The following is a 22,507-nucleotide window of genomic DNA, read 5'->3' as shown; positions in this document are numbered from 1 at the left end:
AGCCCTCTGTTATTGCAGCCCTGACCTCTGCTTCTTGGCCACGTTTCATACGAGCGGGACGTGTCCCCGGCCATCCCGTAACGCAGCAGCACGCTCTAGGAGGGGACACAAAGAAGGAGCAGAACAGCTAAAACAGTCTTTACCAGCAATAGCATTTCCTGAAGGTTTGTATCTTCTCACCTGGGCTTGCACGATCAGGAACAGAATTAATCCAGGACTGACCAGAATACATGGCTTTTTAATTTCTAGAGCTCCCTGCTAGTCCAATGCTATTCTCATTTACTGCTATCACTTTTCTCCTGTTTAGATACATGGTTCTTTCCGCTATTTCAGTTTTGCCTCTCTGCACCATGAAAAACCTAATCGCAAATGATCAAATGCATTTAAATGGCTTAGCTAGAAATAAACCCTGCTACTACTCACGTACATGGCAATCTGCTGAAATTTTCATATTGCAATACATGATTGACAAAAATGCCTCAGCTTTGCAATGCCTTGTTTAATTTTGACAAGTTGTAACTGTACAGCAGCATAGGGGCCGCGACTTTTAACTCAGCCAGAAAAGACATTCTCCTTACTTTGTGCCTTAAAATCTCATGTAGGACTAGCCAGTTCCAGATTAGGAACATCTGCAGCTTGGTGCAAGAGGAAGTGACTCTTACACATATGAAAAATGTAAATAAAGGGTGTTTCCAGGTTCTCAGCTGACAAGCAGAATCCAAAGCACCAAAATGAAACAACTCTTACAGAAGGGCAACTAAAAATACTTCAAATGGGTTATTTTTATTTTTATTTTTAAATAATAGCATCTTTGAAGGGTGAAACTAGGCCTGAGAAATGTCAAGTTAAAATTAACAGTTTTTTAATGACAAAGTTCAGTGGCAGCCTGAAAATAGGATGTGAGATGGAAACCTTAACTACAGAGCTATAAATATACCACAGCCTCTACACACACAAGAAGCCATTATTAATTTTAATTCACGACTCGCTGCATTGAGATAACTTCAGAGAATGGAATAGCAGGAGCAGCCCAGCATTTCCAGACTCCTTTTGCGCATCCGGGGTTCATCCGGAGATAAAAAGGTTCAATGCAGAGATCGTTACGTGCCCCCACCTTGCAGGGCTGGGGTTTTCTCCTCCTTGGTACCGTCCTTGGCCCGCGGAGACAGGACGATGGCGAAAGGACTAGTGGGCTAAAGTCAAGACAAAGCGTGAGGTGTTATCGTTAAGCGCGGCCCTGTGTATATGGAGCAACACGCAGGGGAGGGGAGGAAGGAGGGTGTCTGGCCAAGGCTCAGGCAGAGGATGTACAACAGTGAAAGGGGGAAATAGGAAGGGGGGGAAAAAAAAAAAATCCAGGTTCCACCGAGATTTGAACTCGGATCGCTGGATTCAGAGTCCAGAGTGCTAACCATTACACCATGGAACCGCTGCAGGAACAGCTTGCCCCGCCCGCCTCTAATGCTTCTCGCGCCCGCTCGGCGGCGGCGGGGCGGCGGGGCAGCGGCGGCGGGGCGACGAGGGGGGCGGCCCGGGGGGGGGAATCTCCGAGGGGCGGCACGGGACGGCGCGGCGAAGTGCGGCACCGCCCGGACGGCGCCGCCGCGCCTTTAAGGCGGAAGTGGGCGGGGTCATGGCGGCTGCCGGAAGCGGCGTGCGCCGCCGCGGCGCTGCCCCGGAAGCATCTCGCCGTGGGTGGGCGGAGCGCGGAGGGCGGAAGCGCTGCGGCGGCTGCAGGGAGGGTCTGGCTCCCGCTCCCGCTCCCCGTCCCGGTCCTCGGCCTCCCGCCGCGCCTCCCTCGGCGCACCGCACCATGGGCACCCGCGACGACGAGTACGACTATCTCTTCAAAGGTAACGGCCGCGCCCGCTCGTCCCCGTGGCAACCGGCGGGGTCACCTTCCCGGGGCGGGGAGCCGGGGCCTGGCGGCGTGGCGTGGGGGGGCAGCGGCCTCCTCACGGGAGCGCCCCGCCTCGGGAGGGGGGGAGGGGGCCCCGTTTGGGGGCTCCGCTCCGCCAGCTCGGCCGCCCCCCTCGGGCCCGCCTTCCCCCGGAGCCGGGGGCGGGGGTCGCTGCCCGGCTCCCGCCTGGCGGGGGCAGGTCCCGGGCAGCGGCGGGAGGCGGCCTCGGCCCGCGGGCGGGTCCCAGCCGCTGCCCGAGCAGGCCGCCGCGGTGAGCTGCGGGCCGGGCCGGGCCGGGGGGGTCGGGGCAGCGCCGGGGCCGGCCCTGGCGGCGAGGCGGGGGCCGCCCTTCCCCGGGGCGCTGCCCGGGCTGCGGCGCTCCCCGCGGGCATCGCCCGAGCCCGGCTCGGATGTTTCTGGAGCTTAATGGCTCAGGAGGCGCTGGGAGGTGCTGCCCGCTCCGGAGCGCGGCCTGCCGGCTTCGGTCGTTCTCCCCACAAATAAGAGCAAATCTGGGCTGGTTTCCATATCGGCGATCTGGCGGGTTGCCTGTGTCTGGTCCAAGGCTTCTGCTCTGTTAGTGGGCTGAGGTGGCAGCCGGCCTTTGGGAACAAAGATCCGAAAGGAGGATGCTCAAGGTTGGTAAGAGTGACTTACGGCTTTTAAATAGAACTGTGAAGAAAATAAATTATTACCAAAATGCTCCTCTGTTGTAAAGGTTCATAAAGTGTTCTGTGAAACATATACTGAAATGCTGATGTTTTGAAGTTGCTTGCTTCTATGATAGGATTTAAAAATCGGATATTTAAAATATTTTTAAAATAGCTGTTTACTGTGATGCTGTGCTGGGACTTTGGGTTTAGGATTTGTAATACTGCTTGGTACATTCTAATGGTGAGAGGTGCGGTTCTTGGCATCATGTAACTAGGTTTCTTAAATGAAAAAAGCGGTGTTATTTTCTGTGCTCTTAATTTCCTGTAATAACTTTGAAGAATTTAATTTTTTCTTTGTTGTCTCTCTTGTCCAATTTCCATGTGGAAAATGACATTATTTCTAAGTATAAATCAGTCATCTGTACTGCAATTAAAATCAAGTCAGTTCCAAAAAGTGCCTCTCTTCTCCACTTGCAGCATAGGCAAAGGCTTTTCTGGCCACTAATTTAATCACATTGAACAGTCTTATTTTAAGTACTTATGTATACGAGTTATCGAAACCATCACATTACTTACTTATTTACAAGCTTTGTCAGTGATATGCTTGTGATTAATGTTGGAGCTATGAAGGTGTGAGAATATAAATGAGAGGGGGTTTGTAGGGAGACTTGCTCTCTTTTATTAGCACTTCTTGTATAATTGGGAAATATTTCATAAAGCTGGGATCCAGTTGTACAGAAAAGTTCAAAGCTAGTTTAGTTGACTGTCCCATCCTAAAGCTTCTCATATTTAGGCTGGTTTATAGATGGTATTGCAAGTGTAGGTAATGCTATGAAAATGGTGATGTGAAGTGCCGACTCAGGTTTGTCAAAGCCAAAGGAGACTGCGGGAAGCTCATGCAACATCCCATAACTGGGATTAATATGGTAGCTGAAATAACATGACAACAAATGCAGAGTAATACAAATTGGGGGAACAGCTGTAAATATGTAAATGTGATGTTGGTTCTGAATAAGCTATCACCTATCTGGAAAGATCTTGCAATTACTGTGAATAGTTTTCTGAACCTAATGTCTCATTACTAGGTACTGGTCAAAAAGGCAAGTGATAGGTAAAAAAAAATTACTGAAAGAGAAACTGAGAGCTTAATGGGAATATTATGCCAATGTTTGAATCTGAGACATGAGCTTCTTCAGAATTGAAGGGAAATGCAAGCAGGACTGTCATACCCATTTCGAAGGGGATATTATAGAATTAAAAAGATGGAGAAGGGCATCAAAATAATAGGGAGAGAAACCTAAAGGATTCATATCTCTTATCTCGAAGTGAAGTACAACTTTATCAGGATTAAAATGAGTGATTTAGACAAATAGGGAATGATTACCTTCTGTTTCTCATAATTTCTTTGGGTAATCTTAATGCTGCTTTTATTCAGCAGCAGGCTCAAACAAAGGGAAGTAAAGTCTCATGGAAGGCATATGTAAATTTTGGAGCAGTTCATTGTCGTAAACAAAAGGTATAAATGGATTTGAAAGATTTCGGATTCATAGGGGAATAAAAATATCTGGGGCATTTTTATTGGGATGGCTAGAATGGAAAGTCTGAAGGTACTGCTTGTTTGAAGATGTGAGGGCCTGCTAGGACAAAGATTAGTTTGTTTGTTCTCTTATTAATAATGTTTTTCAGGCATCCACTCTTGGCTGCTGTCAGACAGGGTGTTGGTCTATACGGACACTTAATCCAGGAGGACTGTTCTTTTGGGTTTATGAACTTTAAGACGTGGTAATTTGAGGTTGAGTTCATAGTTTGACTTGCTTTAAAATAACAGGGTAATATTCTGTAGTCTAGCCGTCTCTTGCTACTCTTGAATTAAACTGCCGCTAGTCTGTTTATATGAGACCTCTGGTTTTGCTTTGTCAGCCGCTGACAGTGACAGTATGTTAAAATCTATCTGACTGTGCTGGTGGGTGTAATCTGAGCCCACCTGTGCTGCCCTACAATTAAATCAGAGCACCTGTTACAAAATGCTCTCCTGACTGTTGCAACATTTCAAGCTAGGCTGAGGCTTTAGCACAGGTTAAAAACATTTTTTGGTAAATTCTTATTGTCCATCTACATGCCTCCTTGTATTCTTTCATCCTTTTTGGCTTTAGTAAAGAGAGTAGTGCCTACAGTTTTCAGCATGGTGCTTCAGGAAATACAACATCTATGATGTCCAGTTTGTGGAATTCTTGCTCTAATTTTAATGGAAGGAAAAAATAATGGTGACATAAGGATATTACTTAATGAATAAATTAAGCTTGGCTTAAATACAGGATATTTTTACTCTTTGATTAAAAAAAAAAAAAAAAAAAACCGCTGTAGATTAGTGTCTAGCTATGTAACCCTTGCTTGTAGAAGAATTCCTCTGTGTTCTTCCTGAGCAAAGCCTTGGGGGGGTGGGGGGCCTTAGATCTGCACCCTGAGCATCTGGAACTCTGGATTTGGGGCCCAACTTGTTGTTTCTGAATGTGGACCTGACTTGCAGTGCCATTCAGCTGATTGTTAGAAAAAACCCTCCAGTTTTAGATACTTGTTTCCTACTTTACATCTTGCACATTTATCCAGCTTTTCTGGTATTGAAGAAATGCCGTGAAACTGAACAGACCTGTTGGTTTGGGTTTTAAAGGACGCATTTTTGTCTTGTGTGCTTTGTTTATAGAAATTTGTAAGGAAAAGTGATTGCGTGAGAGCCACTGCTTTTTAAAATGGTAGCAAGCCCTGTGCCTTTCACTCTGTTAGATGCGAAGGCACCTTTGTGCTGCAGCAAACTTACTTGCTTCTCTGTTTTACTACAGTAGCACCTGGAGGCCCAGCTCTGTTGTGTGTCGTATATACAAATAATGAATGACCCCTATGCTGAAGTGCCTTTGAGACCCCAGTTCTCTTTGAGACAGGTAATAGGTAAATAAAACAGAAGGTGCAGGTGAAGAGGGAGATTGGTACAAGGCGTGATCATGTTACGTTTATCAATGCTTAGAAACCGTAGAATCAGGTCACCTTATTCATGTTTCCTTTAAACTCAAGTTGAAGTAGGCAGGAAGAGGTGTTTAACAGGCTCTTGTGAGGGTCATAAAGATGTGTGTAGGCTTGTTATTTATGTGCCTCTTAGTAGCAGAGTTCAATGCAGAAACAAGTGTTTTCAGACCTTGTAGTCCCCTGGTGCTGGTGTACTTGATTTAAATTGTGTAATATGTCACTTGTGTAATAGCTGTTACCATAGATGATAGAAGTTGGTAGTGTTGGACTTTCTATTTTCAGTCTGATTAGGCTGTGAATAGCATTTCATGAGCGAGTTGAAATTTTCAGAAAATAATTTTAATCAAGTTACAGGTTTAACAAATAAAAATTGAGTAAGTGAGCTGGAATGTTGGTGACAAAATTAATAGCTCTTTTTTGGCATGGTTCTCTAAATTGCTTTTCATGTAACTTTGGAAGTTGAATTCTTATTTTGGTCTTTTACAGAACTAAAACTAGAATTACAGAATGAAATTCCTACGGTAGCATGGACTTCATCATATTCCTTTTGCCCACCAAATACTTGTCTTGAACTAACCTTTGCAATGGTAAAGGCTAAATTGATTTAAAGGAGATTGTGACAAGTATTGAACTGGCACATCATTAAACCAGTAAGGGTGACCTACTTAAGTCAACTGGGGCAGGAGGGAGGGAAAAATCACTTTGACTTCTTTAGATATTCTCAATTTATTTGCAAGATGTCCTAATATAAATCTCACCTGATTACAAAAGCTTTAAAAAAGGTGCTACTGGTCTTAGGGAAGTGCTGGTGTGAAGGTTATTGTGGGAGTTTTTCAAGGATTGGTCTGGAGTCTAAACTTGCTTCAAGTTTCCTCTAAACTTTAATCGTTCTAGTGCTGATGTGGTAATGAAATTCGCTGATGGTGCAAAGTTGGGTGGTATTGTCAGTGTAGAAGAGGATCAGAGCACAGTACTAGGAGGACTGGATGGTGAGGACAACTGCAGTCCTGCATGTGGAGTGAGATTCAGAGTGTGAGGTCTTATGCTTGGGGACCCATATGCTTGGGGACCCATAGGAACTCAGTAAACTAGGAACCTGGTAAACTTAAAAACTTGCTAACTGAAAGCTGGTACGGTTAGGTCTGATCACAAGCTGACTAAGCCACCAAGATGATATGATCAGGAAAGAAATAACTGTAGTTCAAGGTATTCCTAGTAGAGTTGGAAATATTAAAATCCCTTTATACGTCACCAGTGAGGTATCACCTGGAATACTGGATGCAGTTCTCACTGTGTGGAAGAGAACTAAATTGAAATACTTGTAGGGAAGATGTTGGGGTAACTGGAAAGACTGTTTACAATGAAACATTTGAGAGGTTGGCTTATTTAGCTAGTAGAACAAGGCTGAGAGAAGATGTGGTTGCTTTCTGTAAATACCCCAGCGTAAACACCACTGGGAGAAGAAACTAATAAGCTAATGGACAGTGCTGGCACATGAACACCACTATCGGCTGACCGCTAATTTCTCCTGAAAATTGGAAGGCAGTATTAAGAGTGAATTTCTGGAAGAGGAGCCCAATAGGACTGTGTGTGCAGGAACAATTAGCCTTAACATGGGACTAGATACCATCATTTCCCCCGCCAGAAACTGTTTGCCTGGGGCAGTCAGAATGGGACTCGGCAATCCAGGGTCATTCCTGGTGTTTCTCGGCTAAGAATATAATATATGGAAGTACTATATAATATGAAATATCAAACCGAGATGGTCTGAGAAGGAAAGCAAAATTAAAATTAATAATGTAATCTATGAATGACTGTTAAAGCTGTTTCAGTTCATAATTATTTTCAAAGAGTGATGTTTGCTCAGACTGGCAGAAGTGGGGAGGGTGTGAGGAGTCTTAGGCTCCTGCTGACATTTGCAAGGCATTCTTGTGCCTGTGTTCAAGAGGAGCTGAGGTGGCCCAATTAAGTGGAGGAAATAGCAGGCTTCAAGGAGGAAAGCCTGGTATCTCCCCCCCCCCCCCCCTTAATTGGGACATAGCTTAATCTGGTGCTGGAAACCGTTCAGAACACAAGCAACATGGGATTTGGACAAGGTAAGAAAAATCTGGCAAAGGAATTAAAATAACCAGCCTACTCTTAAGTGAGAACTGCTTTTAAATGTGCATTGAACAGAAATATTTGTGACGGGGCATTGCTGAACTAGTTGATATTGCTACTTAATAGACGTGATGCAATGTGTTGGATAAAGGAAATGATTTGTGTGAACTGCTTTCCTTGTTTAGAGAAGTTTTCAGCCTCTGGCATAGCTAGTGCTTGGTGCCTGTGGGAGCGTGAAGCAACTTGGTGCCAAGCGACTGGACAAGTTTTCCCTACCAGGAACTTCCTGGTCACACACAGTCTGAGTGAATACGAACGTGATGTCATCTAAAGCTGTGGCCGAAACCTGCCAAAATAGTATTGAAGATCTTATTTCTTTGCCAATGAAAGAGAAAACCTACGGCGTTTTGCCAGCGATGATGATGCAGTTAGGTGCCCTGTCCCCAGCATTGAGTTTATTAGTGTGGCATCTTCTGTGCCAGCAAAGCTGTGTCAGGGCAGCCGACACTAACCAGTGCTGCCCTGTCGCACAGGAAAGCAGAACGCTCTTTGTGTTCAGTACAGCTGCATGCCACCTACCTGTGCTTGTCATCTTCATACAGAGAAGTGGTTAGCAGAGCCACCGTGTGCTTTATGCAACTTCTGCAGCTTGGCTGGCTGCTTGCTGAGTCAGCTGGCAGAGGAAGCCGGGAAGATGTTTGTTTTGATGAAGTATTAGACTATTTTGAAACTAGCATTTGCTTCAATTTTCATATTGTGGATGGAGTTTAAAAGGTGCTTCTCTGGTCTTACAGGCAAGGAAAGTCCCATCTGCCAGAATTGCTTTGCATTATTTAAATAGAAGATGGTGTCCGGAAGGCTGCAGTATGGTGCTGCAGCAGATGGGAGTTCTTGCTCTGCTAGTCTTGGACTTGGTGGGGGTTTCTCCTGTGACTGAAATTTGTTCATTGCACTCATTTATCTGTTGTACCAGACAGCTTTCTTAACATCGTACTGCAGTGTCTTAAACTTTAAATGATGTCTGTGACTAATTTTTTTTTTTTTTTTTTTCAAAACAAGCTCTCCTGCCACATTTTTGTAACTTAAGTGTGGACTCTTTTCCTTGGACTGGCCTTGATTCACTGCCAACTTAATGAAGGTTATCGCCTTTCTTCTCTAGGATCTTACTCATTCTTTCTCCTCCATTTCCTTCTCCTGTTATCAGTTCAGGCTTAATCTTTCATTGGGCGTAAGATCATCCTGAGAGGCTGCTGTTGGTGTGACTCGGGAGTGGTACAGCTTGGGCCTCAATGTGTCTCATTTAGTGGCCTAACTTCTGGTGTCTTGGTAGTGAGTTTTAGGTTATACTTAAACTTTTACCTTTCAGCTCAGCATTACAGGATGTTAACAATGAATCGTGGCTTTTTTTTTCTTTTTTTCAGACTTTAAACCTTCTGTTAATCTCTTGTCAAGCATAGCTGAATCCTTCCAGTTAGTTCATTTGGCACTACTCTTGTGATGAGTCAAGCTCAGCCAGAGTGAACGGAGGTTCGGCTGGAGTGAATGGTGGCTCTCATTTGGAGCCATAAATGATAGCCCCAGCCTCATTTCAGAGCAGTTTCAGGCTCTGGCCTAAAGCAGCCAGGAGTCATAGCACTGCTGAAATGTAGCGTGCTGTATCTCAGCTACCTGCCAAACTCTGTCAGGGTGGCAATAGTCTTAGTTGTTGTTTTTCTGCAGTCATGATTTTTCCTGTGTCAATAGGGAACCTCTCTTCTGCAAAGGCATGAAGAGTGTAAAATGGGGGCAGAGCCTGCTATCTTCCCTGTATTTTGGACTTCTGCTTCAGCAAAATAGATAACTGATATAAGCTTCAGGTGACTTTTAGTTCTAGCATTATTACAAGGATGTGAAATCCAAGCTGTGTCTCATGAAGTGCTGACTTTCGCAGTGAGCCATGTATACTCTTCCTGGAGGAAGAATGTCCTTCAGCGGTGGGCGAAGGAGATTGAAATATAATGACTAAGAGTCGAGTCTAGAGTCTGTTCAAAATGCTGGTGAATCTGGCAGCTCTGGTTCTCTAGTAAACTTAAATTTTGGACAATAGACCCACAACAAGGGGGTAGATTTTGCTATATTTTTCATCACACTTCATTCTGGAAGATGCGTGTTTATTACTGATGATTCTCAATGTATGACCTGCATCTGATTCTGATGTCATTTTTTTGTCTTGTAGTTGTACTTATTGGAGACTCTGGAGTAGGCAAGAGTAACCTTCTGTCTCGATTCACTCGCAATGAGTTTAACTTGGAAAGCAAAAGCACCATTGGAGTAGAGTTTGCAACAAGGAGCATTCAAGTCGATGGGAAGACAATAAAGGCTCAGATATGGGACACAGCAGGGCAGGAACGGTATCGAGCTATAACATCAGCGTAAGTGATAGCTTGTACTGTCAAAGAGAAGCTTTTGTGGAGGGAGGTAATTTATGGGCCTCTCTGCTTCCTCAGAATACTTGGGATGTTTGTATTTTATCATATAATATCCACAACTTATGGGGGAAGGGAGCCTGAATCTTAGCCTTCCATCCCGAAGGTTGACATAGTGTAGACCTGCACAAACTGCTTTACTTCTCAGTGCTCTCACAATATGTAACTGGAGGTACTTCTGGCCCAGGGTGCAAGAAGACTTTGAGAGACTCCTTTAAATGCAAGTAATTGATAAAGTAATATTTGTATTCATTGAGTTTTTATCAGTGGTAACTGAAAACCAGAAACTCTAATGTAGCAGTAAGGAAAGAGTGCTCACTTTGCATGCTTATTTAATTGAAAAAGTAGCATGGCAAAAGCTGGAGGTAACCGAGTGTGGGAGAATGCAACCTGTTTCTTCTTGAATACATAACTGTGCCACTCTCTGGTTCTGAAAGGAGACTAGCTGTAGCCTTGCATAAAGGGAATAGATCAGGCTGATGTTTTTCTGATCCTGTGAGTCACTTTAAAGTCTCTGTATCACTTTGGGCTGTGCCCTTACTGGTACCCACAGCAGTGGGAGGGGAGAATTTTCAGGAGTGGGTCAGAGGTTGAAGGTGACAGTAGCTCCCCACAGATCCCACTGCTTCACTGGTGGGGCCCAGGGTAACTTAACAGTGTTGCCCTCAGGCTTGGATTTTGGGTTACCCACCAAACCCTGAACTGTGCTGGCTGCTCTGGCGGTCCTATGACATAACCTAGTCTGGATGCTGTACTTCAACTGCTTCTGTCCCACATAGCCTACCTTGGATGCTTTTTAAATTGCTGTCTTCATCATAGCTATTTCCCACTATTGCACAGTAAGTAGTCAGCTTTAATCATGATGCTTCTTGATGATTTTCTAACATCTTTTTACTCGCAGGTATTACCGTGGTGCTGTAGGGGCATTGTTGGTTTATGACATTGCTAAGCACCTTACTTACGAGAATGTAGAGCGATGGTTGAAAGAGCTGAGAGACCATGCTGACAGCAATATTGTAATCATGCTAGTGGGAAACAAGAGTGACTTGCGCCACCTGAGAGCAGTCCCTACAGATGAGGCCAGAGCTTTTGCAGGTTGGTGAACTCAAAATACTTTTTTAATGCTAACTGTCTGGGGATCTACCTACCTGGTATAGTGTCTGTCTGAGATACATGCATGTCCTGTTAGAGGGAGGGAAAGAGTGCTGCTGGTAATGTTCTTCAGTGATACATACTGATGTTTGTCTTGTTTTTATTCAGTCAAAAAGGAAGCTTGGTAAAACAAAAATGCTGATGCAATTTCAAGAATCAGCCAGAGGCATTTGAAGCTGATTTTAAACCAGCTTTAGTTTCATGCCTATGGACTGCTTTTCTCACAGAAACTTCGGCTATGTCTTTAGGTTTGAGTCTGCTGCATCATGCATTGCCATCTGTATGTTGCTTTCTTTGTATCAGCTGATCTCAAACCCTGAGCATATGCTGTTAGGCGAACAGATTTTTTAATTAGACTAGCATTCTGTCTCTACCTTTCATAATTAAGGGCTAACCCTGTAAAAATATTGAAAGAAGTTATTGTAGTTTCTGTAAATCCTAGCTTGTTTCAGGGCAAGTTTCTTTCATCCTGGTTTCTTGCACTGAAGATTTCTGTAGCTGCTTGTACAGCATTAATGGCCAGTGAGGTTATCTGCCTGCAGATGTAGGACTATCATTCCCCTCTATATGGCTAACTCTATTAAATAAGCTGCCATGATATGCTGGCAAAAGTACTTTTTCATATCATGTTTTTGATTAACTACTGGTGAAGCCAAAAGGCTGAGAAACACAATTCTTCAGAGCTCTTATAAGCAAAATCCAAATCTTCTTGCCCTTCTGTTTCTTAGCCCTCTGTGGGACTGAGATGGATGTTTCTTCACTGAAATGTGCACCCTTACGTCACCTAAGCTCGAGGATCCCAAATGTCTTGCCTCATGGGGTTAAAGGCCAGGGACAGCCAGTCTGGGGAGGAGCCTGGAGCTTTCATGCAGCTCAAACACCAGAGTTGCCTGCTTGCTGAGCCTTTGTGTGCTGAAGCTGTGCAAAACAGAGTAGTTCAAGACACTGCTGTGATGCAGGACTTTATTTAAGTAGGTGGGAGGTGGTGAAACTCAATGAGGTTAAAGATAATCTGGGAAGCTTCCTCACATGTTTCCTGAAAGTGCTACAAATTTTCCCTTTCAGTGATGCATGAAGATATGCCTCAAAATAATGCAGCACTGGACTGATCCCTGTGCCTTGGATGAGTGTAAATTCTGCTGTTGGCATTGGGTGGGATTGCTTTCAGATCATGTAAGGGGAAACCCCAAAACTTCTAATGCTTTTTCTTGGTACCCATGCTTCTTACCAGGAACAACACATACACAGTCTGATACAGAATTTCTTCCAAAAGGGGAGTAGATACATGGCACTCCCCTCTAATTATAGTATTTTTGTCCACACAGAGAAGAATGGTTTGTCATTTATCGAGACGTCTGCTTTAGACTCTACAAATGTGGAAGCTGCGTTCCAGACTATTCTGACAGGTGAGTCATCTAGTGCTTTCTTTTTTGGGGGGGGGAGGGTATGCTCAGATATGATGCAAATGGATGTTTCTTTGCCTGTAAAGTGTTTAAAACTTTGCCATTTAACCATTCTTCACAGACATAAGCTTCAGAGCCTGGTTTTGAAGTGTCCCAGTTGATAGGCCAGCCTTGGGCTCGGGAACCCTTGTTCACTTTGCTCTGCCCCAGGTTTCCAGTCAGCCTTGTTTATACGCTGCGGTTCCCTATCTGTTTATGGGATAGGGAGTGTATGTGGGAGAGAACTGCTTCATGCAAGTAGCAAGTTAAAATAGCCATTGTTTATCAGAGGGAAAGTCAGTCTAGCTTGTTTGTCTCTTACTGGTGACCGTAGCAGTTGCTAAGGGAAAGGGGATAAAAGGATGGAGATCCTTCAGTTGAGCACTGCTTGGCAGTCTGAGACTTAGGAACTCCTGTGCTGCAGGGTAGTTGCTGTCATTGCCCTTTAATAGTCCTGGCTGGACTTCGGCCTTTATAGCATGTGATGGCAGCGAGTTGTGCAGTTTTTGTGCTCTGTGGATAAAATACTCTGTTTAAATCCTGTTTGAGCAGACGTCTGAGACATTCAACTGCAGCTATGTAGGGGACCTTAACTATGGCCTGCTCAAGCAGCTATGGCCTGGGCATAGCAGGACAAGAGCGGCATATGCAGTGTTTGAAGTTTAGCGATTCCCAGCCTTCACAGATGCCTCCAAAGCTCTAGGCTGGCTCTTCAAAACATCTGGACACTCCTTTTTTTGTTGTGTTATGTCTCATTGTTTTAGGTGCATCAGGGAGTTGCATCTGTTTTCTCTGAGTGCTTCCAGCATGTTTCCCAACTGCAAGTTTAGTCTCTCTCCTTCCCAACATAGCATGTGCTGGCCTATGTGATGTTCTTGGTATGAGCCAGCAGCACCACTTCTAAACTACATGTGGCTATTAATCAGATCTCACTTTTGTAACAATGGCACGTAGTTAGATTTGAATTTTCTTTTTGCCAGATCATTTAGACGTTCTTTTGAAAACGTACGATAAAGGACTCAGGGATGTTTCGTACTGGAACATGCAGGTGAGGTGGCAGCTAGGAAGTTATTAAGTAAAATTATAAATTCCATGACATTTTTCATGAGTTTTTTGAAATGCGTTATGAATACCCTATAGAGGGTGAGAGAGAGAGTTCATAGGTTGCTGGAGCATTCAGATCACAGCATAATCAGATCAGTAGTGTCTCTACTACATGCCTTCTGCCTGTATCCATCTAATTATCCTCTTAGCTTTAGTTTTAAGAGGTGGGTTCTGGATCTGCTTTTACAGTGTGGTCCTAAGCAGTGGTGCTTCTGGCTGTACAGTAACAAAGAAGTTCACACAATGCTGGGACTAGAACTTGAGCTTTTCCTCTTTGACCAACCAGTGTGGCTCCCTTTTAACTTCAGTCTACTGTAAGTAGTCAGTCAATTGTAAGTTCAGCATTGCACAAGTTCCAAAAAAGGAGAAGAGTTTTGTAAGCTGATCCATTACTCCCTTATGAGTAACTTCTGATGCCATCAGAGGGTGGATGGCTAAGGAGTGGCTGAATGTGACGCTATCTCTCCGAGATGCTTGCTGGACTTCCTGTTTCCTTCACCCACATAAAGGCAGTCTTGTCAAACATGCTTGTGAAATCAGGCTTGGATGTTTTGGGAGAAGCACCCTTTTTATTGCTTGGTTGTAACTGCTGAAACCTAGAACTTCTGCCTTTATACACGTGTCCTTTGGTAGCTCCTTTCCTCTCAGGAGGAGTCACTGAAGTTTGAGGTCAAATTTTGACCAAATGTGTTGAGTGTAATATAGGACTACTCTTCAGCCTTGCTGTCTGCTCTTTCAGTTTTCAGAGGGATCAGGACTCTTGGATAAAGGACTGTTTAACTTTCATGCTTGCTCAGCACCAGCACAAATAAAACCAGTCTGAAATATATCAGAAATTGTTTATCCCCCCCAAGCTGGCTGTCAGGCTGTGTCATATCCAGTATAAAATGGTCACCTAATTGCCTGCAATCTTCCGTTGCAGCATCCTGTTCCGTAGTAGTGATGGCTAAAGAGGTGGAAAGCTTGCTGCGTGCCCTAGGCTGCTGCCTTGCTTCCGCAGAGCTGTGTGACGCTCAGATCCGCGATACTGCTGTTGCCATGGGGAAGCAGTTCAGCTCTTGGGCACAGGCTAGGCTGCTTCTTGATCTTTCCACACGTGCTTTCAACAGCCCCTTGTATTCCAGAGGTTATTTTGGATTCTAATTAATGGGAGTTTGGTTTTCTGGTTCAATTTTCCTGTAAAGGAGCGTGGTCTGTAATGGGAGAACAAGTGACTAGAACTTGCCCTCGGATGCTGACAGATTGTTGGGGCTGTTGCTTTTCCACAAATGCCAATGTTCCCTGCATGCTGTTGTGACAGTGCTTTGGGTAGAGAGCTCTCGGGCATGCAGGCAGAATCCTTGTTCAGGAGGGGTTCGACTGTGTTGGAAGAAACACTTCTGCTGATTAGTGAGCATGTGGCTTGCTCCAGACATAAGCTCCTGTTTCAGGGAGATAAAGATGAAGTAAATAATGCATTAGCAGCAGGTTGCCTCCATCTCTGACTGGCATGCAAAGGACAAATGTTCTGCCAATAAACTTCTTGATAACACTTCACAACTGGCTCTTTCTGTTAATGATTTGCTTTGAAGGAGAGAGGCGAGCAGTTGTCTTAGGAATGTGGCTTTCAGGGTGACTCTGCAGAATCATGGATAGTCTGTATGTCTTTGGCAAGGCCGCCTCTCAGCATAGTGCCAGAGGGGGGAATGCTCGCTGTCCTTTGAAGAAGCAAGTTGGTAAAGCCACAGGCTGCAAGCGGAGGTGGTTGACAAAGGCAGGGGCAGGGCATGCTGCTGCACCAGCTCTGCTAGTGCTGGCAGTGCTGGGAACTGCACTGTACAGAGGTCCCAGGCGGCTCTGACGCCTTTCACGCGGTTGCTTGGATCTTCCCTGAACAGGGTGTCGCAACTGTTCTGCAGCAAAACTCCTTTCTTCAGCCCTATTGAGGTTGGTCTGGCTGTGACCCTGGTGGAAAAACTTACCCTTGGCAGCATAGCAAGGTCCAAGTCAAGTTTATTGAGACCTAATTAGATTCTCCATTTAAAGCATTTTGAATAGATGGCTTTGGGTATGGGAAGCATGAAAATACACTGCAACTAGTGCAGCCTAGGTGAGGATGTGATCCGCTGTTGTTGCAGGTGCGGGCTGGGGGAGAGAGCTTTTCCTTTCTCTCCATGTGTTTTAGCAGCTTCAGAGTGGGGGAGGCATCTTAAATGTAGTGGGCTTCCTGTTCTGCTGTGTGGATACTTGTTGAGGTTTTGGGCACCTCTTCCTTCTGTGGCTTAGAGTAATGGTCCCTATCCAAATTCCTCTGTTGAAAGATGTCTAGACTTCAAGGGCTGATTCTTGTGTATGTGCAGCTCCTGGCAAAATAGGAGGTGCTAGGATTATAACCGCATCCACTCTGAGCGTTCGTAGAAGGATAAAGCATCCTTAAAGTAAACTGGAGTCTGCCTGCGCTCCCCCTTGCTCCGTGCTGTTTCCTTACTGCGTTCTGCTGTGGTTTCGTCTCTAAGGAATTCCATCTCCAAGGAAACAACATCACACAGCCTAAATGTCAAGAAATCTAGGGATTTCCTCTCTTGTTTGCCCTGTGCACCTGAAAATGAATTAAACAGTAGCACTGACTGAGCAGACAAGGACTGGGCAGGCTCCTCACACAGCAGTGTTGTTTTCCCAGCCCTCTTACAGTGCGATGTCTGTCTCTGAGAGTTACCAATTGTGCAGTGATGCATTCTGTTGAATGTGCTCTTAATAAGGTCTTATTCAGTTTCGGAGCAGAGAATAAAGTGTAGTGTCTTCATTAAAAAGTGCATGTCTTCATTAGCATGGCATCCCTGGGTGCTGACCAGTTTCAGTGTAGGCTTTGCCTCTGGGCATTTTGCCTCAGTGACAGAGCAGGTTTAAGCTGTTCCCACCTGCTTTCTCACACCAACACAACTGTGTGTGTGGCTGGGCGGTGAGAGTGTGTGCAACTGGTCCAGGTAAAGGCAATTTTAGCCAGTTAGGCTTTCAACCAAGGCAGTACGCTGGCTGCACAAGTGTTGCACTGCTGCAAAGGAGGGAGAAGGGGCAAAAAGCACCAAACATGGGGTCCCTTCAAGTTGCTTGAGCAGCTCCGCTGCTAAATGTTCTTGCAGGACTGTTGAGATGATCATGGTAGAGAGCATCTAGAGATTCAGAAGAGAGTATCTTCCCACAGTCAAAAGGGAAAGAACCCTTTGTCAACAGAGGAATCGATACTGTTAAGATTGTTAAGACTTCAGTACGCAGCTCTGGAGATCTTTGACTGCTCTCAGATGACGATGTTACACAGAGGGCACTGTGGCTGCAAGACATTGCTTACAGGGGTGGAGGAGGTGTGTGACATTTCACGTTAGTGACTAGTATGAACTTGCTTAGGAAGTTCTTCAGAAGACTGAAAATTGCTGCTGAAGTGCTACTCGAGTTTCCAGTAACAAAGGCAGCGCAAGCCTGCTCTTGTTAAGTAGGAAAGAGCCACATTCTGCACTTGGACATAAACAGGCATCCTGAGCTCGGGGCGTGGAGTGCAACAGTAAAACTTGTCCTGAAGAATGTAGAGCAGATCTCTCCCTCCTGTGTGTCATTCTCCTCCCACCTCCACACACATGCTGCTTCTAAACGTCGCTGAGTGGCCTGCCACAGGCGAAAGCTGATTTTTATCTTAAAAACAAAAAAACAAAAAACCCTCATACTGCATAAGAGGAGGACTGCAGATGGCTTTAAAGATTGATTTCCTATGATTCACTTAACTTGTGAAGCTGCTTATGTGCAAGACTGTAGGAAAGAACAGTGAGCCTTAGCAAGGGTGAAATCAGAACATCCTTTTGTGTGTGCAGCTCGTGTTTGGTTGTATCAGCAACTTGCTCCGTACCTGAATGCATATGCGATATCCAGTTTTCTGAACAGTTTATTCCTGCTTGAGTCTGGGCTGTCAGTTTGGAGTCCCAACGAGCAGACTCTTTCAAAGCACCACTTGCAAAGCTGAAAGTTTTCTGTACAGTCCATAAATAAAGCACACTGTGCTTGGCAAGATTTGTGTTTGCCAGCAGTCCCATGGAAGTGTGCAGCTCTGTTCTCACTCTTCCCGGGGAACACTCAGCCTGTCTTGCCTGTGTTTCTGTTGCTGGCTTAACTCGGTACGGGCTTTTGTTAAAAACCTTGCCCTTCATGCCGGCCTTGTCTGCCAGGAACCCGTCTTAGCTCCTCAATGCCATCGCTTCCTATTGCTGCAAGGGCAGAGGCTTAGCTGGGTGACCAGCCCTTGGTGGCAAGCGTGACTTATCTGCACAAGGTTGCTTAATTTCCTAGTACTGCCGCGATGTCGGGATGTGCACTAAGCAGGGCCTCATTAAAATTCTGAACAAAGGCTGCTCGCTAATGACAAATTTCTGCTGGAAAAGACATGTCTTGCTTTGGGGTCGCTTGAGGTGTTTGTTGGACAGTCATTATCCAGCTGATAAGAGACCTTAGGCCTCCAGAAGAACTTAGACCTTTGCTTTGTTCCGCCAGAGTTATTTGCCCAGCTCTGTTCTTCCCCATTTCGCTCTGCCAGAGGAATGAAGCGCAGACAGGCTGTTCTTGTGCAGCCTGAGCTTATCTGAAACGCTACAGCGGTGCAGTGAGCTGGAGCATGCAAATCGGGTGCGGGCATAAACTTGATTCTCCCGGGGCGCTCGGTTGCCTGCCCGTAGCGGTGCGTTTGTGGCCAGCGTGCTTTTCTGGGGGGTAAAGTGGAAGGTGTGATGTTGTCGTTTCAGGATGGGCTTTTTACTGAACCTGAAACGCTTTCAAACTTTCTTGTTAAATTGAGGTTTGCGAGCTTGTTTTCAAGCTTGCTTGCATATTCACATTTTAAGCCATTACATTCCCTGTGTTCTCTTCTATTTTTGGTATCCTTTATCTCCTTTCTGGGGTGAAGTGCTGCACATGTTAGTACCTTTCTTTTATGCAGCTGAAATAAGTGCTTTTGTAGATACACCGAGCAAAACCGTACAGAAACTGAGCGAAGGCTTTCAGTGCGGGTGTTCAGTATTTCCTCCTTGGCGGCGTGCTAGGAAAGGCACAGGACTTTAACCCGTGCTCTCCAATTCACACTGGAATTTCTTTGTCTGGAGTCCATACTACTTCCCTGTAGTTTTGAAGTTAATCTGCACAGTGACTTCTAAATGGCTCATGTTCTGCTTCTGGGGCCCTGTCTCGTCTTTTGGGCCCCAGTATTTAAACTCTTGTGATTTAAAACTGCTCGGACCATAGACAGGCTGTTGTATGTGATAGGCATGTGGGCAGAGAAGCAGTTGCCCTTATGGTCGGTTAGAAATTTTGAGTGGTTCTTTTTAAATCTGCTGTTTGTCTTCAGATACAGCAGCAAACACGTGAGCAGTGTCCTCAAAGCCTTCAGAGGGATCTAAAGGAACTGGTGAGGGTACATAGTCTCTGATTCCTAGCAAAAAAATTTGGTTAGTTTTGTCCATTTATTAACTCCTAAGGCAAAAAGTAGATGTTGGTAAATTTATTGTTTGCAAAAAGACTTACGTTTTGCTTACTTCCTGAATGCAGAAGGTGTCACAAGTGAACTTTTTGTGAAAGCTCCTATGCATTACCTGTATAGCTTTATGTATTTCATTAAAACTTATGGGAAAAGTTTATATGCTTTGGATGATGCTTGGCTTCCCCCAGATTTAACTTTCTGATGCTGTTCTGCTGGTATTACACATAATGACTAGCTCTTTCTCATCTTCCAGAGATCTATCGTATTGTTTCTCAGAAGCAAATGTCCGACAGACGTGAAAATGATATGTCTCCAAGCAACAATGTGGTTCCCATTCATGTCCCTCCAACCACTGAAAACAAACCAAAGATGCAGTGCTGTCAGAATATATAAGAATTGCTCATTCTTTCCTAAAAGGCTGTGTATATTCCCCAAGTCCGAGATTTAAATATATTTGTAATTCGTGTGATTACTTTCTTGTGTTCAGTTACTGCTTATTCCTTCTGAATTTCTCCATGTCTTAAACACTTTGATTTCAGTGTTTATAAATCTGTTGCTTCCATGTGGCTGCAGTATTTTCCCAACACCGACTTGGCTCTGGTTCAGTAAATTGTTTGGAACTGAACTGATCTCTTTCCAACATGATGCCCGCTAGTCAGAGCAAAGACATCCTGTAGTAAGCACTTGAAGATGTCGTTCTGATCCTCCCAAAACAATTACTGTCAGATTAACCAGGAAAGTATCTCTGGGCAGGATAATCTTTCCTTGTCTCAAGGTGTTGTATACTGTATCTAAAGCTTGATGAAATGCCTGTTGCTCTGAAGTGCAATTTTAATGTAAAGTTAAATGTTTTTGGCTACGTCTTCAGAATGTCAAGTTGAGGATTTTACAGAATATTATGGGGAAAAACCCTCTTGCAAACAAGCAGCAGGGTTGCTGCTACCTACAAATGAGCTTTTGTGGTTTGGTAGCTGTTGCGAACGAGGTGGTGTGAGGCAGAGCTGCTGGGAGGCTGGCCTTGGGAGATGGTGGTGGAACTCCATTTGAGGTGCCTCTTGTGAAATAAGGAGAAGCATGAGCTACTTAACTGATCAGAGATCACTCTAACACTGGAACTTGCAGCGTTTTTTTTGTGTTGCCCAAGAATTGGTCTCCACAGTGCTGGTAGTATCAGGATTTGAGGATAACTTTCTTTTGCGGTGCACAAACTTGAAGGCTACTGTCATTCATTTTAATATTTCAAATGCTTGAGTTGATGAGTCAGTAACTTCCACAACCCAATCTTAGTTTTCAGTTCTTTTCATCCAGTATTTTTAAATGATTCCAATGGTTTGGTATCTGTTCTTTAATAGAAACACCTGGAGTAGTTTCCTTACTGGATGCCTTCATTCTGTCGTCTGTATTTCAGTACAAATCATCTGTTTAATTAGCTTGTTCAGGGATACATGAATTGTGCCTTCTGTCACTACGTTCTGAAACCACTGCATGTAATACAGTATGCTCTAGTCCAAAATAAGGCACTAATGGAGATTTGGGGGCTATAGGCACTGAGTTCCTGCAGTATTTAAAAGAACTGCTTGTTGTATAAATGCCTGCAGTTATTTATACAATTACAGCAAAGTGGTTGTAGGGAAAGTTTCTCAAACTCTGATGTGACCCACTTGGAAGATCTGCATTTGGGTAGACACAGCCAGCTGCATTTCTTACCCAACCTTTCTGTCTTGCGGTGCTCATGATGTGTAAGGCACACGGAAGGCATTGCTGTAGTCGGTCATTTGGTCTTTTTTTTTTTTTTTTTACTCCATTTCTCCTCCTAGTATTAGTTCTGAAGATGCTATTTTGATCTGTTTGTAAATTACTTTGTATTTTATGCATGTACTGTAACTTGATTTATTATTTTTTTAGATTGATTTGAATATATTCATCCATAATTCTAATAAAGAATTACAGGGGACGACTCAGTATGGTGTCGGGTGCACTTTTTGGGAGAGCTGGGATTTGACTTGAGGGTTTCTGCTTCCTGGAAACTAGTAAATTTCTTGGAACATGTCATGTGAAGGCTTTGAAGTTACAAGTACTCCCAGAAAAGGAACTGAAAGGGTTGGGTAACCTGTTTGCACTTTTCGCTCAAACTGGGCCTGCAGCTTTGGGGGCTAATGCAGTGCATAGTCGTGGCAGTTTGGCAGCTTCAGGAAGCTCTTCTGGCCTGAAAAGTATGTGGGATCTCTAGTCAACCCCCAGAATGGCTTTTCCAAACCTCCTGTTTTCTCTGCTTTGCTGCCAATAGGAAATTCTCACAGGAGAGCAAACTACCTGCTTTCTGCAGCAAGTTCTTCTTTAAGCTTTTTGACTGCACCTCGCTGCTCTGCACTGAAGGCCTGGTGCGCAGAAGGTGGTTTGCCGGCGAGCGTTGAGCGGCGTCCTAGGCAGCCTCGCGACTGCCTGCTGCAGACGGAGGTCGCCCAGAGCACGTTGTGTGCTGCTGCTGGTGGCAGCCCTGGTGCTTCGGTAGGGGCCAGCTCCGAGACCTGTTGTCCGAACCAGGAATTTGGAGCCTTTTTAGGATTGCAGGAGAATCATGGGATAAGGTATAAATCTGGGCCTTGCTCACTTTGGGAGCTGTTCTCATAACGCTTTCTTTTGCAAGACTCGAATGTATTTTGGAATTAACCAAATTACAGGGGCAGCCACTTTCTAAATGTGTCAACAGGAAATGCAGGGATGAGTTTCACTTCCCTTCCTTCTCTGATTCACTTACGTAGACACCCTGACTCGGATGTAATGTCAGGTTTGCATTTGGCATGATTTTATGCAAGATGCTTCCTTCTGCACTAAATGCAAAAGCAGCGAAGCCTGTCGGAGCACAAATCGCTGCGGGCAGCCCAGGCCTCGCCTCTCCCACCGGCGCCTCTGCGTGCGCAGGCTGCTTCCTCTGCCTCGCAAGCAACCCGGTGCTGTGTGCAAGTACCAGGCAGCTGCAGAATGTCTGGGTGCATGGTCAGGCAAGCGGAGAACTCCAATTACTCCCAGCAAAACTCTAAAATTAGTAATACAAGTCTTAGATGGAAATGCCGTGCAAAAACTGATTTTGTACTTATTGAACTGCTGCAACATATGGAATTAGAATTTTTATGCAATAGTTTGTAAAGTCTTCATAGCCTCTAGACTTCTAAAGCAAAATC

The 22,507-nt window shown here is 44.7% G+C and overlaps 1 protein-coding gene and 1 non-coding gene across 2 annotated transcripts; one reads left to right on the top strand and one right to left on the bottom strand.

The window, feature by feature from the left end:
• Window positions 1–1,357: 1,357 nt before the first annotated feature.
• TRNAQ-CUG (transfer RNA glutamine (anticodon CUG)) lies at window positions 1,358–1,429 on the bottom strand. Its single transcript has one exon. It is a non-coding gene; the product is annotated as a tRNA-Gln (tRNA).
• A 269-nt stretch (window positions 1,430–1,698) lies between these two features.
• Window positions 1,699–21,286, top strand: RAB11A (RAB11A, member RAS oncogene family). Its single transcript, XM_067305189.1, has 5 exons — window positions 1,699–1,853; window positions 9,887–10,082; window positions 11,038–11,231; window positions 12,614–12,694; window positions 19,579–21,286. The coding sequence occupies exons 1-5, from the start codon at window positions 1,814–1,816 to the stop codon at window positions 19,716–19,718; spliced, it is 651 nt and encodes a 216-aa protein (XP_067161290.1). The 5' UTR covers window positions 1,699–1,813; the 3' UTR covers window positions 19,719–21,286.
• Window positions 21,287–22,507: the final 1,221 nt, after the last annotated feature.

The sequence above is a fragment of the Apteryx mantelli genome, chromosome 15, assembly GCF_036417845.1.
Source record: "Apteryx mantelli isolate bAptMan1 chromosome 15, bAptMan1.hap1, whole genome shotgun sequence".
Taxonomy (NCBI): Eukaryota; Metazoa; Chordata; class Aves; order Apterygiformes; family Apterygidae; genus Apteryx; species Apteryx mantelli.
Note: the sequence above shows the minus strand (reverse complement) of the source record. Positions and strands in the feature narration are given on the sequence as shown.